Genomic DNA, 19687 nt, shown 5'->3' with positions numbered 1-19687 from the left:
GAGACCACCAAACTCAATTCACATGTAGCCGAGACCGGGATCCAAACCCCTAGCTGCAGAGGTGAATGGCTTGTCAGCGCAGTGCCAATCGCGTTGAGCCACCGCAGCTCCCGCCGCAGCATTCCTAATAGACTGAAGGGGGATAGCCCGAGTAAGGGTAGGCCATTAAGGAGAGAGTTGCAGTAGTCAAGGTGGGAAATAATCAAGTAGTGAATAAGTTGCTTTGTGGTGTTATTAGTCAGGAAGGGTCAAATTCCGGAGATGTTGCGGAGGTTAAGGTGGCACGATTTAGCCAGTGATTGGATGGGGGCTGAAGGAGAGGTCAGAGTCATAGATTACACCCAGCTCCCTAGCACCCTAGCATGTGTGGAGGGCCCGATGGTTGTGCTGTTGATCTTAATGGTAAAGTCATTGGGGGGGGGGGAAATAGGGAAGGAGGAAAAATAACAAGCTAATTTTTGGAAAGATTGAGTTTGAGAAAGTGTTTACACTAGCCTGATATTCTAAGGCTGCATTTACACCAGAGATTTAGGCATTGTAATAGTAGGATTCTTCTAATTCTTGCTGCGGCTGTGAGCAGCTAGGTGCGGATGTTAACCCTGTCCATGATAATGGTGGTGGCCACAGCTATTTACGTCTGCCCGCCAAGCAATCGATTACTTCTGGTGATTGAGGCTGGATGCACGCACAGTGTGTACTAAAGCTCCTAACGAGGTGATTAGTAGCACACAAAGTGCATCCAGCAGAGATCACCGCAGGTAATCACTGGCTGTGTGGAAAGCTACGAGTACCTGCGAGTCGCTGGCAACCTGTCATAGGTGGCCATACTCAACCACAGTAGGAATCTGAAGAATTATGCTGCTGAAATTTGTACCAGCCTTAAATCACAAAGGTGAATGTAGCCTAAGTGGTCTTTAGTGATACTAATTGATGACATCGCTGGGAATCAACTCAAGCCAGTGAATGTGTACAGGCCTCAACTTTCCATTACAGTCACATTACCTCCTCTATCTGGCACATTAGAGCTACCATGCAGAGAAGCATGGTATTATTAAAATATATTTTTTCTTTTACAGAATATATGTATATATAATATATATAAAATGGTAAGTGGAAAAGTTAAGGGTTTGCAATCCGCCACAGTTGAGTCAGCTTGCCTTTATATTTTACAAAGTTTTGTAAAAATATTTTGTGTGTCCTCAACTGACCCACCTCATTAGAAGCTTTAGTGAACTGCAGCGCTGTTCATTTTAAATGACACCCTAAAAAACTGCAGTGCACCCCAACTTACTATTACACAGTACTGTGTGCTGTAATGCACTATGCAACAAGAACAGTAAATGTCACTGGGTCCCTAGTCTGGATTTACACTGTTGTGTTATGGTAACTATGAATTACCACAACATTTTCAACAATAAAAGTATAAATGTTACCAACCCAGAGCGGGTGCATCCTGCAAGGGCCTTCGGCGTGAACTTGATGCAGAGAATGGATAATATGGGCTTCCTGGTTTTCCTGAGTTTGGAAGCTGCCCTGAACTCCCAAGTCCAATATCTGTTCGAACCAGGCTAGTCTGAAAAGCACAGAGGAAGAAAAAAAGATTGTTTACAATTTGCAGTGCTTTATCAAGGTGTAAACTAAAGTGCACACACAAACCATTTTAACAATTAAAGCATCCATTTCTTTATACCAGAAAGCTGCAATAATACACTGCAGGATTTGAACCAACAAATCAAAGGTATTAGGTGTTTCAAGGGTGAGAACTGGCCATATTTCTCTGATATTTAGAAAAAACATTTTTATTTTGCATGGCTTTTTGAGTCAAAGCATATGTAAACCTAAAAACAAGAAATTCATTCATATTGTAATGTACTAATCCTTAGATGTGGTTCCTGCTTTATTTTCTTTTTTTTTACCTGGAAATCCTGAGAATTTTGCCGCGTACACACAATCATTTTTCGGCATGAAAAAAACGTTGTTTTAAAAAAATGTAATTTAAAATGTTCGTGGGTGGGCTTCACATCATTTTTCGGCTTCTGAAAAACGACAACACGACAGCATGGTGCATTTTTTAACGACGTTTTAAACTATGTTGTTTTTCGGGTTGTAAAAAATGATCGTGTGTGGGCTCAAACGACGTTAAAAACCCACGCATGCTCAGAAGCAAGTTATGAGACGGGAGCGCTCGTTCTGGTAAAACTAGCGTTCATAATGGAGTAAGCACATTCATCACGCTGTAAAAGACAGAAAAGCGTGAATCGTCTTTTACTAACACGGAATCAGCTAAAGCAGCCAAAAGGGTGGCGTCATCCGCATGGAACTTACCCTTTATAGTGCCGTCGTACGTGTTGTACGTCACCACGCTTTGCTAGACCATTTTAAAAAAAATGATGGTGTGTGGGCAACGTCGTTTTAAAGATGAAGTTGGAAAAACTGTTTTTTTTCATGCCAGAAAATGATCGTGTGTACGCGGCATAACACTATTTTTGTCCCCTTTGTGTCTGCACTAATTTCTCCATTATATCAATGGGGGGCATTCATGGTTGTTAACCACTTCCCGACCCCCGCATGTACATATACGTCCACAATATGGCACGTACAGGCACATGGGCGTACACGCATGTCCTCGCCTATTAGCGGGTGGGGGGTCCGATCGGGACCCCCCCCGCTACATGCGGAGGTCGGGTCCGCTCGGGGAGCGATCCGGGACCACGGCGCGGCTATTTGTTTATAGCCGCTCCGTCGCGATCGCTCCCCGGAGCTGAAGAACGAGGAGAGCCGTGTGTAAACACGGCTTCCCCGTCCTTCACTATGGCGGCGCACCGATCGCGTCATTCCCTTTATAGGGAAGACACGATCGATGACGTCATTCCTACAGCCACACCCCCAAACAGTTGTAAACACATACTAGGTGCACCCTAACTCCTACAGCGCCACCTGTGGTTAACTCCCAAACTGCAACTGTCATTTTCACAATAAACAATGCAATTTAAATGCATTTTTTGCTGTGAAAATGACAATGGTCCCAAAAATGTGTCAAAATTGTCCGAAGTGTCCGCCATAATGTCGCAGTCACGAAAAAAATTGCTGATCGCCGCCATTAGTAGTAAAAAAAAAATAAAAAATAAAAATGCAATAAAACTATCCCCTATTTTGTAAACACTATAAATTTTGCGCAAACCAATCGATAAACGCTTATTGCGATTTTTTTTACTAAAAATAGGTAGAAGAATACGTATCGGCCTAAACTGAGGAAAAAAAAAGTTTTTATATATGTTTTTGGGGGATATTTATTACAGCAAAAAGTAAAAAATATTGCTTTTTTTTCAAAATTGTCGCTCTATTTTTGTTTATAGCGCAAAAACTAAAAACCGCAGATGTGATCAAATACCACCAAAAGAAAGCTCTATTTGTGGGGAAAAAAGGACGCCAATTTTGTTTGGGAGCCACGTCGCACGACCGCGCAATTGTCTGTTAAAGCGACGCAGTCCCGAACTGTAAAAACACCTTGGGTCTTTAGGCTGCATATTGGTCCGGGGCTTAAGTGGTTAAACAGGCTGTGCATCAAAGAGGTCTGCTTTTGTTCATCTCCATTACATGGTGGTTTGATTGAATTAGTAGTTTACACAAATATATGGTTCTTTGTGCTTTCATTAAGTTCACAGAAGTGACAAGGATGATGCATTCGTTCCCCAGGTATATTTTTAACTTGCTAAAAAAAAGTTCTTAAAAGTGAAAACGAATACATTCGCCACACTTAAAGGGGTGTTCCACCTAAAAAATATATTAAAAGTCAGCAGCTACAAATACTGCAGCAAAGAAAGAACACGGATGCGCCAATCTAAGTGCAGTATGAAAGGAATTTAATAAAATAAACGAAACACACAGCCAAATGGCTACTCACAATTAGTATGCGGTTACAGGCATTACAGGTAAATATGGTCAGTGGTCACTGGTGTCCGATATGTCCTGGTCCTCAGGGAGGTCTGCACAAGACGAGGGAGCTGTAGGTGGAACGATATGGCGCTGGAGACAACCATACAGGAGGACAGCAGACCATGCAGGGAGCCATACAGGACGGCGTGCGTCTCAGGATAGACCGCAAACAGGGATCGTCACACCGGAAGTGACGTGGCGTGGCCTATGGGAGCGGACCAATCGGATGACGCGTTTCACAGCTCCGCTGTTTCATCAGATCCAGCAGCAGCATCCCCCTTCGTATTTGAGACGTCCTCCTTGATTGGACGCCATGGATCTGATGGAACAGCAGAGCTGTGAAACGCGTCATCCGATTGGTCCGCTCCCGTAGGCCACGCCACTTCCGGTGCGACAATCCCTGTTTGCGGTCCACCCTGAGACGCACGCCGTCCTGTACGGCTCCCTGCATGGTCTGCTGTCCTCTCTGAGGCGACCTAGGGAGGAAGTGGGAGCTGGAACCCTCTAAAAAGAGGGTTTCTGCGCCCCTCCCCCCAAAATGACATGCCAAATGTGGCATGTCAGGGGGTCACCTTTCATTAAAGAGGAGGTTCCATTTTTGGGTGGAACTCCGCTTTAAGGCCTGGTAAGCTGCAGCATACTATTTTGTGTTTTTGAATTTAAACTGCACAAATACATTTTATAGCTGCTAGTGCAGTTTTTTAAAGAAAAAAAATCTTTATTACTCCAAAGCAGCTGGTGCCAAAAATCCATCACTTTTTAGGAGTAATGAAGTAGTGTTTTTATAAGGCTATCAAAATTCTTCACGTTCGTATAATGGTAAACGCTTTATTTTAAATTTTTAAAGGGAATATACAACTTAATTTTTTAAAGATAGGGAGAAAGGAAAGATAAATTTCTACCTGTCTCTATGTATAGTCTATACTTATCTATGTATAAAGGGCGAACCATAATTGTTCATCATATACACAGACCTAGCTCTGCAGTGCTACAGAATAGTAGTGCTTTGCACTAAATTCCTATGCGACCATCAAACCACTGAAAACAATATATACACACAAAATATAAAGCAGTTATTTTATTAAAACTAAAAGATAACTGTACAGTGGTCCTTTAGCGTGAACCCATGATGACAGATATATGGACTCTGGCTCGGTGAGTGAATGACATCCTTTTTCAGCGGTCAGCTTGTAGTTCTCAATAAACTACCATGGTGGTGTGGAGCGCTGTGGTAGTCATGGATTCTTCCTGTCAGTATATCTGCTTGTCTGTATGGGATGTACAGCACACAGATACACTGACAGATCTACAGGAGACCTACACGGCACCTGCAATCTGCTTATCAATGGTGCAATGCTTTGCAGGCTCCAAAATAAATACACTTTTTTTTCACCTGCAAAAATGTGCATTTTAAAAAAAAAAAAAATTAAAAAAAAATTAAAAAAGGTGAACTTATCCGTTAAGGGCCCTTTCACACTAGCGGACCGTATGTCCGCATTTTCATCCGTCCGTTTGCGGATGAAAACGTGACATACATGGGTCCCTATGCGATTACGGGTGTCAGCGAATGAACATCCGCTGACGCTCGTAATTTGTCCGCCTCCGCAAAGATCCGCATTTGCAGACGGAAGAAATACTATTTTTCTTCCGTCTGCCGGATCGGATCGGATGAACACGGACATATGGTCCATGTTCGTCCGATCCCCCATAGGGCAGAGCGGAGGAAACACAGGGCGGTCTCTGCACATTGTCAGCTGCCAGCTCAGCGGGGATTTTACGGAGGATCCCCGCTGAGCAAAGCGGACACACGGAACGGATCATTACTGATCCGCTCCGTGTGAAAGGGCCCTAAGGAAGCAGTGAATAGTCCCTTGAAATAAATAAATAAAAGGCCATAAGAACAGATGCAGAATGAAACCCAACATCTTCACTTATAATTATCCATTATCAACAGTTTGATAAAAAAATAAATAAAGTATGAAAATACAATTAATGCGAGGTACAAAATGCTCATGTATTTATCAGTTTATTTATATAAATACATGAAGAACCTAAGCAATACAAAGCTCTGGAAGAATAATCCTCTATGAAGGATAGATTACTGCTGACAGAATACAGAACACTCAATTCCTAGGGGGGGATTCTGTCCTGCGTTAGTAAATTGCCTAAATCACCATGACACCTGTCAAAGTACCCACTCCTAAGCTGATGTCGTCTAGCAGACAAGACTAGACTGGACTGTTACTAAGAGCTAAAAAGGCGGACACGTGAAAGGGCTTTTACCAAAGCATGGACTACAAAAATACATTTTTAATTGTGAACTCACTTTTAACTACATGTTTATAATGAAACAACAACAGGTTTTCCACATATACAAACTTTAAAAATAAAAATCTGAACGACAATGGTTTTCACTACTACGCGGTTTCCCATTTTTTTGGCATTAGCGTATGGGCGTTTTTTCATTAAAAACACATTTTTTTATGCAAAAACGCCTAAAAGCGTCAAACGTGGCAAAATTTGGGCATTTTTTGTTTTTACTGCTCCTGGAATGACAGGCTGTCATTTTTTTCTACTGCCCCTAAGCGCTTATGCCTTCAAACGCCTCTGACAGTTTATGTGTGTATGAACACATAGGCCGACATGGAGGGGCTTTTAGAGGCAGTTAAAAACAAACGTCAGACACCCCTAACAGCAGCTGTAAAAATGTCCTGTGTGCATGAGTCCTAAGGTTGTAATCCATTTATATTTAGGTTCAATATATTGCAGGTCACCAGTTCTTACACACACACACACACACATACACATACACATACACATACACACACATATATATATATATATATATATATATATATATATATATATATATATATATATATATGAATACATGCACACACACCGTATATACTCGAGTATAAAGACACTCCAAAGACATGCTGGTAGGTAAATTGGATCTCGTCCAAATTGGCCCAGTATATATGTATATGTGTGTATGACTGTGTGTCCCTAGCGTGTCATGATCCTACGGGGTAAAAATGACCGCCCCAGCCAAGCAGATACTGGCTGGAAAAAGCGCCCAGAGGCGATTCAGTTCGCATGCGTTGCGCTATACAAGTCATTCATTCATTCATTCATTAGCAGAGTTTTTCAGCGCTGAAAATGCCCCCTCGGCTTATACTCAAGTCACCTTTTTGTGTCTGATTCCCGGACTTTGGGGACCCAGTACCGGCCGACCGTCGGTCCCCTGGAGTGAGGCATGGGCACAGTGAGGCAGATACAGTGAGGCACAGTAAGGCATGCAGATGGACACCCTAGGCTTATACTCGAGTCAATAAGTTTTCCCATTTTTTTGTGGTAAAATTAGGTGCCTCGGCGTATATTCGGGTCGGCTTATACTTGAGTATATACGGTAAATGCAGTTCAGCTTTGGTAGACTTAAAGAGTAACTCCACTTTTTCTAAAAAAAAAAAAAAAAAAACATTCCCTCTGGGTGATCTATGCATATTGCAGGGTTTTTTAAAACCTTTTTGCAGATTCCTACCTGTTGTTATTCTGATAAAATAGTGGGTTGCTTGTGTCCACGTGCAGGATAATTTTGAAATGATTTATAATTCTCTATCAGCTGCTGCAACTTCAGGGCTCTAATGTGGCAGTGTCTGAATCCCTTTAGACATTATTTCCCTTTGGTAATCTCTCGCCAAAAATTGCGTTTTGTTGCAGGGGATGCCCAAAATCTGACTTGTGTCAAGCAGACTTCTGGGGAAAATCAGTAAGCCAATCACATACGCAGGAAATGTTATTTCCGAAACGGCGTTCTGTACATCATCTGTGTACATAATGCTTCCAGGTTGCCATATTGCATTTTACAGAAAACTACAGCACTGCATATTGAAAAGGAAAGGACATTTTAAATAACATTCAACTACACTATGACTTGAGTCACAATTGTATATACTGTAGTACAATTTTTTTTTTTTTATTATTATTTGCTTTTTCTTCTTCCAACAAAAAGGGGGATTATCCTTTAAATATCAAAACGGACAACATACTACTGATATTTTACAAAGTAAAAAACTTTAGGCAACACCATTTGTATTATCTTGCTTGAGAGCTTGGGCCATGTACAATCTGTCAAGTACATTTTCTACACTGCCAAGGTCTGCAGTCTTTTCAAAGACCAAAATCAATGCTATTAATCCATTCTAGTGATTTATCTGCTCATTTAAACCAACTAAGAGATATTATTGATTATAACTGATCCTGACTTCAGGGCTCCTACAGGAAAGAATATATAGATACCCAAGAGATTGTGCTTGCTGTGAAAAATGTAAGTATCTATTTCTATTAGCATAATTGTACCCATCTGTCCAAAGTAACAAGTCAGAAAAGAAATATAAAATCATTTTAAAATCTGTTGTTAGTTTAATTCAAGTGGAACGTGGAAGCCAAGCTTTCTTCTTGGAATGGAAAGGTAATGTGCTCTGTCAGGTTTCTGTGGGGTTTTTTTTGGTGAGATTTTTCCTCATCTGGAGACAGTAAGGCTTAATTTCCATGGACGTTTTTACAGCCTCTTGTTTTAGCCTTTTTTACAGCTTAAAAACGCCTGTCCATGTTTGTTTGTTTTTTGAGCTGGAGCTCAAAAACGCTGCGGTAGCGTTTTTAGCGTAATTGCGCGTTTTTTTAACGTCTAGCGTTTTTACAGCTCTAACGCTGGAGCTTCAGAACGCACTGGTCCTGGTTTTTTTTTGCAGCTTAAAAACGGCTCAGCTATCTACAGCTCAAAAACTTCATGGTGGGCATGAGGCCATAGACTAACATGGAGAGCCGTTTTTAAGCTGCAAAAAACGCTCAGAAAAGTGGCTGTAAAAACGTCCATGGAAATGAAGCCTAGAAGTTGGCCGATGGACAAATCTTAGCTATGGATATTATATTCCGTGGCTGACTGAATGCGACTGTTTGGATGAAAGTTTTCTGCCTGACGACTTTTTTTTAAATTGAAGGAAGTTAAGAATGAGGGGCTACAGCAGCCGGGAGCGTGTTTAAAACAACCCGATGTATGACAGATGACACAGTGGCAGTGAATAGGTTAAGGGAGTATGGGCTGAGATAACCCATGTCAACAGGATTGTCACCTCTGTTATAATGAAGATATATTGCCTCCACACAACAGTATGCAACTGACCCAAACTTGAAGCAAGAACATGTCTGCTCCCAAACAGCTGGTGCTGATGAGTGGTTTAGGTGGCTGGAGGTGACAAGGTTACTTTAGGCAGGGAGTGGAGACAGACTGGAGATCAATGTGGTGCTTCTTCTAGGCTAAACGTCAGGAATGCGAGTGCAAGACATTTGCGTCACATCAACCAGCGGGTGTTGACAGCTCTTTGTCCCTCAGCCCCAACTCTTACCACAGCCTGCAGTGGAAGGAAATATGAAAGGTGTATTAACAGTGTAAACTGTAGCTCCAGGTGCTTTACATACAAAGTAGACATGGTTACACCTGGGGCTGCGCCACAGCTCTGGACCTGGAAAGCGCTCATATTTGAAAAGAACCATTATGCTGCAGTGCCCAAGGCACACTACTCCAGGCTAGCCTGGGCACATCAAATCCAGTCCACAGGAGTCCAGGTATGGCCTCCAAAGCTAGGATGAGGACATTCCAATTCAGATAGCTGCTATATGGAGACCAGTTTAAGCAGCAGTGTAGCTAGGAATCTTAACTCAAGCATTAGAGGAAAAAATCTACCAAGACTAAAAAAGAAGACTTTTTTTTTTTAGCAGAGCTGAAGAAAAAGTGTTCACCCTCCTAGGACAGGACAGGCACGTTGAACTAGGTGGGGTTAAATGGGGATGGGGGTTGGCTTACAATTTTTGTGTTTGCCAGTGTTCAAACATCCTGCATGTGACAGTATAACCAAAATGTTTTCCGTATTTGAAATACTTTAAAAGGGGTTGAAAACCCTTGCAGTTTTTCACTTTAATGCATTCTATGCATTAAAGCGGAGCTCCACCCTAAAAATGAACTTTCTATTAACAGCTTGCCTTTAATGTAAAAAATAAAATAAAATACTCACTTCTATCTGGCTGTTACTAGGCAGATTTCGTAATCTGCCTAGTTCCTGGTCCTAGGTGGTTCAACTTCCAGTCCTAAGACCCCATTGCCTCCTGGAAAATTATGATACTCATTTCCCAGGAGTCTCTGGGCATTTACTGTGCCTAAAAAATCACCCAGCATGCACCTCTTCCTGAAAACCAGGAAGAAAAAGGAACTGGGCTTCACATGCCCACACATATGATGGATACAGCAACAACATGAGCTGGAGGATATAAGGCAAGTGTTTGCAATGATTTCTGGAACAAATGGGGAGCTATTAATATGTTTGGGGACTATTTAATGTGATTCATTTTAGCTTGCCAGAAAGAAAAAATGATGCCCGAAACCTTGCTTTGAGGTGGAAAAACCTCCTGTATGCTGCAGCAGCGCCCCCCTTATACTTACCTGATTCCCGTAATTCCCATGACAGGAACAAGCACACCAGCTCTGGGTGGTGTCGCGTTGTCCTGATTAGATAGATTGATAGCCACACAGCCATTGGCTCCCGCTGCTGTCAATCAAATCCAATGACGCGGGTGCTGGGGGCAGGGCAGAGTCCTGCTTTCTGTGTGAATAGACACAGAAGCAGGACACGGGGGGAGCGCCTGCACAATTGTCCACGAAGGAGATCACTTCTCAAACAGGGCAGTCAAGAAGAGGAGGAGCCAGGAATGGTCGAGGGACCCAAGAAGAGGAGGTTCAGGGCCACTCTGTGCAAAACCATCTGCACAGTGGAGGTAAGTATGACATGCTTGTTTTTTTTTATATTTTTTTTAACCCGAACCTTTACAACTACTTTAATAACTAAACTACTGTTTATATGCCATCAGGCTTTTTTTCTAGGAAAACAGGCTTGCATTTCAAAACATAGGTGCATATTTATAAAGCAGGGAATGTGACATTCACCAAACATTCAGAGGTTGTTCAGGATTCCCTACATGCACCAGGAAGAAACACCCACCGTGAATAAAGGGTAAATGTCACATTCATTGCTTTAACATTTCTCCTATAATGCTTGTCCCTTTTAATAGTAAAACAGGAAAAGAAAAATGAATGAAAAAAATCAATAAGCCAAGAGAAAACTTTTCCCTGTTGCGAATGCTTTTAAGGACTAATACTGTAAAAAATACTGCACCTTGATAACTGCAGTTAGTTCCTGTAATGGTAACATTATGGTACATTAACACTGCCAGGGCTTGCTAAGCAGTTGCAGAAACAAATACACCCATCAGGCAAATGTAAAAGTAAAAAAATAAAAAAGGAAGGGCTCATTTACTTGATATGTAGTAATTTGTATTAATCTGAACAGATCAATGCAGGCTCAGCACTGGGGCACCAAATATAAACATGTATGTGCCCTGTTCATACCACAGTGCTGCCTTGATGTAGACTGCAACGCACCAGCCTTCAGCTCATGTCACTATCAGTCACAGCAGCAGAGCCGTGGCGCATATGAATGAATGAAAAGTCAGTTGTGACATTTCAATAATGAAAGAACAAAAAGTAAACAGTGCCTTGTGTTGTAACACTGCAGGGCACTGCCCCTCACTGCTTGTACACAACAGACAGCAGCCAAGTGTGGACCAGTACTAAAAGTTGACCTTCAGAAACACTCCTGGCAGTCTAATGCCTCGTACACACGATCAGATTTTCCAACAACAATTGTGTAATGGCAGGGTTATTGTCAGATAATCTGACCGTTTGTACGCTCCATCTGACAATTGTTGTCTGAATTTCCGACAACAAATGTGGGATAGCATGCTCTCAAATTTTCAAATGTGTGCCGTCGGATTATCCGATTGTGTGTACACAAGTCCGGACGGACTAAAATCCAAAGTACAAACACGCATGCTCTGAACCATAAGACAACATAAATTGCCCAAAGTGTGGCACTAAAGAGCAGAAAAACCACGTAATTTCGGGAATGTTGGCTGAAAAAGTTCTGCCGTCTATATGCAGAACACGTTCGCGGCCAACGCCCTTCGTGCAAAATTCCACGTATTTGTCTGATGGAAATCTGATTGTGTGTACAAGGCTTTACACTCATGTGGAAAAAAAAGTTAAAGGCATGAAAAAAAATAAAATAAGCTAACACAACAAAAAAAAAAAAAAACAACCCTGAATACTAGTGAAAACAAATACAAATATGAAATTAATTAATTCCATATGAAAACCAAAATCTTTTTCACAATAAAAATGGTCCCGTCACAAAATTTAACACATTTGGATATGGTAAGGCTGTTTGGTGAAAGTTATAAATATGCCCCTTAAGCCGCGTACACACGATCGGTCCATCCGATGGGAACGGACCGAAGGACCGTTTTGATAGGTTAACCGATGAAGCTGACTGATGGTCCGTCGCGCCTACACACCATCAGTTAAAAATACGATCGTGTCAGAACGCGGACACGTAAAACACACGACGTGCTGAAAAAAACGAAGTTCAATGCTTCCTTCAAGCATGCGTCAACTTGATTCTGAGCATGCGTGGATTTTTAACCGATGGTCGTGCCTACTAAGGATCAGTTTTGTCCTATCAGTTAGGAATCCATCGGTTAAATTTAAAGCAAGTTGGCTTTTTTTAACCGATGGTTAAATAACCTATGGGGCCCACACACGATCGGTTTTGACCGATGAAAACGGTCCATCAGACCGTTGTCCTCTGTTTAACCTATCGTGTGTATGAGGCCTTAGTGTGCATAGTTCCATCTAATACCATGAGTAAAAAGTCACCTAACTTGCCTGGCCTGCATATATCCAGACTTGCTCAAGCTTACCACCGAGCAGCTCAATTTACCGTGATGCACCAAATTCCAACCATTTGCCACTTCCATAACTCTGCATATCCAGGACAGGGGTGAACTATACCGCTTAAAATGCTTCATTAGCAGCTGAGTAATAGCAAAATCTTCTCCCTCAAGCTAGGATTTCGAAAAAAGCAATGTACATTGACAAGACAAACGCTGTCCAAGGATTTTAAAATGTAGGATATTTTTCTCATTATAATGTAAATCCTTCTAACAATGGAACTCTATGGATAAGATAGCAATTATGAGCATGTTGTTTAAACGATCTGATACTAAGGATCTCATTAGATGGCAAAGTGAAATACAGTTGTTACAATTTCTAGAACAAAAGAATTTTGAATGAGTAATCAATAGCAACTGGCAGAAAATGAGACGTTAATTATGATCCTCTCTAGTGTTTTGTCTCAGACAAGGTTTCATTAAATGCTTTGTGCCAACCTGTAAGTATTGGAGCCCTCCTGTATACATCTGATCACATATTTATTGCTGCCTTCTGTAACCACACAATAACACATGTATGTATGTATGTATGTATATGTGTTCTGCATTTCCATTCGGTCACTGTAACCATGAGCATCACTAAGTCAGATCGAGAGATATTTCCGCATTTGATAAAGCCTGAAATTATAATCATCTGCACATGAAGCATGCTGCAAATTTAAGAAGATAATGACAGTCATCCATCAAATACATCTTGTCAGTGTAATCAGACTAATCTCACAAGAGAGACAGCATGGCAAACACAAGCTAGGGTACCAAGTTTTATATAGGAAACAGATGCTTGGCATACGTTACTTATACCCATTGCTTACTTTGAATTCAAATGCATATAAAACCAGATCATGTAACTGGAGCAGAAAAAAACATAAGATTATTTTTCCGTATTTTCCGTAAACTAACACGTTAGAACGCGGATTTGTATCTCCTGTGATGACTTCTTTTTGCCATATTTCTAGATCCTTTTCCTGTGGACTCTGGAGGATTAATCCTTCAGCTGTAATAGTTGTGGTCTTTTTGCATTTTAATAGATATAAAAATGTAATGGGGAGAGTAGATCCCCCCAGTAATTGCTGTGGCACATTTGCAGATATGGGAAAGACACTAGAAGTATTGTGTGTCACTGGAGCAGAAAAAAACATAAGATTGTTTATCCGTATTTTTCGTAAACTAACATGTTAGAACACGGATACAACATTTGTAGAGTAAAATAAAAGGATCTCTCCTAGTTTACTCCACAAATGTTGTATCCTTGTTCTAACATGTTAGTTTATGGAAAATACGGAAAAACAATCTTATGTTTTTTTCTGCTCCAAGGACACACGATACTTCTAGTGTCTTTCCCATATCTGCAAATGTGCCACAGCAATTACGGGGCAATCTACTCTCCCGGTTACATTTTTATATCTATTAAAATGCAATAAAACCACAAGTATTACAGCTGAAGGATTAATCCTCCAGAGTCCACAGGAAAAGGATCTAGAAATATGGCAAAAAGAAGTCATCACAGGAGATACAAATCATAAAACAGGCCAGAGGCTGATTCTGCTTTGATCTTCAACTAAGTTGACCCATTTGACATAGCAAATCATTCTTAAGCTGACCATACATAAATCGAAATGTGGCCAGGGACCGAGTTCCAATCTACGTATGATCTAAAAAGAAAAAAAAACACCATCAACTCACTAAAATTCAAACGCTGTACCGCTCAGTGTATGAGGAGGTGCAGCGTCCCTAGAATTGCTGACTCGCCAATATTGGCGCGGTCTCCGTAACTCCAAAAAACTAAATGAAAGATAAGAGCCCCCTGAAAAAGAAAATTAAACTCCTTTCACACAGGCAGCTATTTTGTCGCTGTTAAAAGCAAGACTCCGGGCACAACGATCACTTGCATGTGTACATTGCGATTAGCTGCGTTTACATGCGGCTGTGTTTAGCTGCGTCGGAACATTCTTGCCATTTCTGATGTGCTTCCTGTTTTTCTTTACTTATTGCCACGGGAATCTGCAGGAGAAATGGTACACTGCGATTATGCAGTTATGTGCAGATAGCTGCAATAAATCTGCCCTGGACGCAGTCAAATTATTTTTTTCTAACGGCACCAAACCCCATGTAATGAAACCGCTGCTAAATGCAGTGTGTGAATGGGGCCATAGGAAAGCATTGTCTGCTAAAAGCTGAATTCATTGCAACTAAAAGCTGAATTCTATCCGCCTGTGTGAAAGGGGCCTTACAGGCGGACTAAGCAGCTTGTTCAGAGAATTCATTACATATAAAATATTGTTTGACAAAAACTGAATAACCCACCACCAACATCTAGACTACATTTTTTATTTTTTTTTGTTTCATAAAGTTTTATTAGGTGAATATGAAATCAAACAGAGCATCATATAGATACATCAAATAACTGCATATTATGACTAAATTTTAAAAGACAACGTTGTCTAAGTAGCAGCTACATCACGCTATGCATCAAGCACAAACCATGCACGCACAATGCATTAATTCCATCAATGGGGCAAAAAAAGGGACAGGCTCCATTGGGATATATAGGCAGTTCCTACTACCTAAAGCCACCAAAGCCCCCAGCCAGGGGTGTGTGTGTGTGTGTGTGTGTGTGTGTGTGAAGGAGGATGAGCACCATACAGCGATCTACACCCTGAGTCTGTCTGGAGCAAGGTACACAGCCATGGAAAAATAGCCTGCTGGTTAATAGTCACCGTGTGGCATAACGTGGGAATGGGTCAAAGAGTGTCAGTTTCTCAGAGCCACTGGTTCAAAACAGGCCATTGAGTCAGGGGTAGACTTGGTGTGTCAAAATATGCAGGTAAACCATGTGGTTAGAAGTGTCTGTATAATATAACTAGGCACTGAATAGGCAAATAGAGAGTCAAGGACCATTAGGTGCGCTCACCCAACCATATGACAGGAATATCTCATGATATTGGCAGTTGTCACAGGCGTTCCGGTTAAAGCCCGCCTGGCGATAGACGGCTCGCAGCGGCCAAACCTGGTCATCCGTATGCTCGAATCCTGCTGGGGGATAAAGGAGCCTCGTGGGTCCACTTGCTGTAGTGCCTTGGCACTGTAACGCTGTGTCAGCATGTCATCCTAGGCGCTTTCACAAATATGGCTCCCGCTGTCCTCATGGAATGCATAACGCCTGTGCAAGAGTGTTGAGCTGCTCCATCCGTGACGTCAAAAGCATCACTGCCGCGGTGTCGTAACCGACACGTTTCGCCCAATCACGTGGGCTTTATTAAGGTTACTTATTTAGACAAAGTTGTCTTTTTAAATTTAGTCTAGGTGTTGGTGGCAGGTTACACAGTTTTTGTCAAACAATATTTTATATGCAATACATTTCCTGAAAAAGCTGCTTGGTCCGCATGCAACTTTCTGTTTCAGGGGACTCTTACCTCTTGTATCTTTAAATTTTACTACATATGATCTAGCTGGTTGATCAATGGACTTGTGTACAACCAGCCGGTTGGGTTTTTCCCAAACAATCAGTGCCTCCAGCTATATCCGGCAACACCAATCATTGAATTCTGCCAGCGGGGAAGGCTCCCACAGGCAGAATACAATATCGCAGTGGGAGGATTCCCCTATGTGTAGGTGGGGAATCAGCTTTTTTTTCTTCTTCTTTTTTTTTACCCACTGACTTAACCAAAATAATTGTGTATGGCCTGCCTTAATGTGTACCTCTCACTCAAGAGAGAATGAGGGCAAGAAAGGTAAAAGTTCTATGTTAGCTTATTTAGTTTACTATACCAAAGTCCACAGAACCCACCCCATTCAGTAAAGTCCTGCATTCGTTTACAGCTCTGTGCAGACACCAGTATCTGTTTGCAATGAGAAGGCAGATTTACAAGGATTTTAGATGTGGTTTTACAGCCATGTTTTATTGTAGGTTTTTTCTTTTTATAACCCATCTCCACTCCTGCAGTCAGTATAACAGGCAGAAGTGCCAGTCTGTTCTCATCTTCCCATTCTAACCAATAACTGGTTGAAAAAATAAAGATTAATTCCAGCTAAATAAACAGCTTAAATGTACACATTAAAGCGGAACTAAACTCTCACAATCAACAATATCGATTTCCAATTCTTATGCTGATAGCCTTAGTAAATAGATAGAAAGGTATTATATATTTACTTCTATTAAACTTGGGGCTCTGGCAGATAAGAACACCAGATAAGAACAACGTTCTTGCCTTGGTTAAGGGCAGATGAATTTCAGGAAGTAAATGCTACGCCAAGCATCTGCCTTTTCTCAAGATGGCCAGTTAAAAATGCCAAGAGTGTTTTTCAAAGTGATCCCTCTACAAAATAAAGCATGCAAACATGGATAGATGGTAAAATTTGCTTTATTGATTGTAATGTTAATTTACTGATATTCACATGCCTGTATGTATAGGCCAACTGAAAGCAAAGAACGATATTCTGATCTGTAAAATAAAAAAAAAAGGTGAAAAACCTTTTGACAGAAGCCTGACTTCTGTCAAGCCCGCCTGCCAACATTCTATATCATAAATGAGAGCGGAAGTTAATTCTGCAATGAGATCAAGACAATTTAAAGTGAAATAGTGACTAATAACAATACTGTCCCCTCCAGCCTCCTTTTACCTATCACGCATACCCTGTATTTAAAAAAAAAAATCTGTATACTTACTTATTTTTAATCCGCTCTGGTTTGGTCATGTGATCCTGCAGCTCTGGCTCCCCTGTGTCAGTGAGCGGCTGCCGAAGGGGAGAGGAGGGAGCACCAACAATGGCTGGGCCATGGGAGTGGTGAGATGGGGTGATGTCATGGCTACGGGAATTCAGTCATTTTCTAGCACCCCCTTACACAGGAGAGCTGCAGCTGCTGAAACACATGACCAGACCGGATTAAAATAATAATAATAAAAAAGTAAATTATACTGTTCTGTTTTATACAAGGTATACAGGATAGGTAAGAGGAGGGGGAATAGAACATAAAAAAAAAAATAGGTGTAGCCTTTAATTGTATTCCATCACTAATCATATGTTGCCAGGACAAATCAAAGTGATTGTAAAGTCTTACTTGTAAAGTCATACTTACCTGCTCTGTGCAGTTGGTTTTGCACAGAGCAGCCCGGAGCCTTCTCTTCGGCCCTCCTGTCGAGTGCCCCCACAGCAAGCAGCTTGCTATGGGGGCACCCGAGCCAAGTCACAGCTCCGTGTGTCCATTCAGACACAGCGATCTGGTTCGACCCCGCCCCTCTCTCTCCTGATTGACTTACCGAATTTGACTGACTGCAGCGGGAGCCAAATGGTGCCGCCGCTGTCTCTCAGCCAATCAGGAGGAAAGTCTTGGACGGCCGATGTATTCGTGGACATCGCTAGAGAGAGATGGGGGTCAGGGGCAGCTGCTGCACACAGAAGTTTTTTTTTTTTTTTTTATATTAAAAGGGGTTGTAAAGGTTCGTCTTTTATTTTCTAAATAGGTTCCTTTAAGCAGTGCATTGATGGTTAACTTACCTTTTCCTTCGATTTCCCTTTGAAATGTTTTTTTTCTTTGTTTGAATTTCTCACTTCCTGTTTCTCCTCAGTAAGCTTTCCACCATCATCCGAGCCGTGAAAAGTCATTTAGAACAGCTTACTAAACACCTTACTGAGGAGGAACAGGAAGTGAGAAATTCAGACAAAGAAAACAAAGAAAAAAAAACATTTAGAAGGGAAATTAAAGGAAAAGGTAAGTGAGCCAACAATGCACTAGCTTAAAGTATCCTTTTTAGAAAAAAAAAAACGAACCTTTACAACCGTTTTAATGCATAGAATGCATTAAGGTAAAAAACCTTCTGACTTTACAACCCCCTTTTACTCTTTCCCTGAAAATGGACAAATTAGAAAACAAACCTGCTGTATTACTACATACAAAATATTACAAGCTCATTCTTAAAGCAGCCAGAAGAAAATGGTAATAATTGCCAACCGATATGGCAATAAACCAAAATGAGACTGCACTAAAAGAAAATGTGGTCTTTGCATGTACTTCAATGTTAGCAAAATGCTAAAAAGAGTTCAGAAAAATCTCATATTGGAACAATGACATGAAACAATAAATTTGGAATAAGAAATGCATTTAATCAGTTGGCAAACAATATATTTACCAACCTCAGTAGGCGTTACTAATAGGAATCTATTCCTAAGCAAAATGCCATCCATTATTTCCTGGGCCGCATACTAGTAACATTACTTTCAGTAAGGATGAACAAGCATAACTTGAATACTCCATTAATAATAAACCCAATTAACAGTGACAAAATCCTCTACCAAAGCTACCATAATTAACTCAAACAAGCGCTAGAAGAGCTATTGTTATTAAAGTGGAACTACAGCTGTAAGTGAAAATACTCCCACTCACCCAGAAGCCACCAATATCAAAAATAAAAAATAAAAAGAATAAAAAACAAAAACAAACACAAAAACATGCCGTTTCCCGTAGTTGTCTGCCAGTGTGGTGACATCACAGGAACTGCCTCAGCACTCAGTTAATCCTCCAGGTCTGAGCAGTGCTCACATATTGACATGTGAGTGCAACTCAGTCCTGGAGTACTATGAGCCCAGGTTACACTATAAAAAGGTGCACTTCTTTTTCTTGCACATGGAGTCGAGTGCTCAGTGCCCAATGTGTTAAAAAAGAGAAAAAAAACATTACCCAACGGTTTCTCTCAGCCACCAGATTTAAACCTACTACGCAAGTTTAAAAGTGATCGTCAATGCAGGTGAGAGAGAAAGGCTTCACAAAGTACACTTCCACAGACCCTGTAAGGTGGTCTGTGTGTGCCGGGGTTGCAAGTGGATTTTAAAGAATTGAGGCAAGTTGAGTAAA

General features: G+C 41.2%; 1 protein-coding gene across 5 annotated transcripts in view; it reads right to left on the bottom strand.

Moving 5' to 3' along the window:
* The window catches only part of TCF12 (transcription factor 12), a 273710-nt gene that overhangs the window by 100834 nt on the left and 153189 nt on the right, over positions 1–19687 (bottom strand). For all 5 annotated transcript variants that reach the window (XM_040342741.1, XM_040342743.1, XM_040342744.1 and 2 more), the window contains one exon: positions 1438–1573. In XM_040342741.1, the coding sequence (XP_040198675.1) occupies positions 1438–1573 (136 nt within the window). The remainder of the gene's footprint in view (positions 1–1437; positions 1574–19687) is intronic.

Source organism: Rana temporaria, chromosome 3 (assembly GCF_905171775.1).
Source record: "Rana temporaria chromosome 3, aRanTem1.1, whole genome shotgun sequence".
NCBI classification, from domain to species: domain Eukaryota; kingdom Metazoa; phylum Chordata; class Amphibia; order Anura; family Ranidae; genus Rana; species Rana temporaria.
This window is presented reverse-complemented; position numbering and strand designations above follow the sequence as displayed.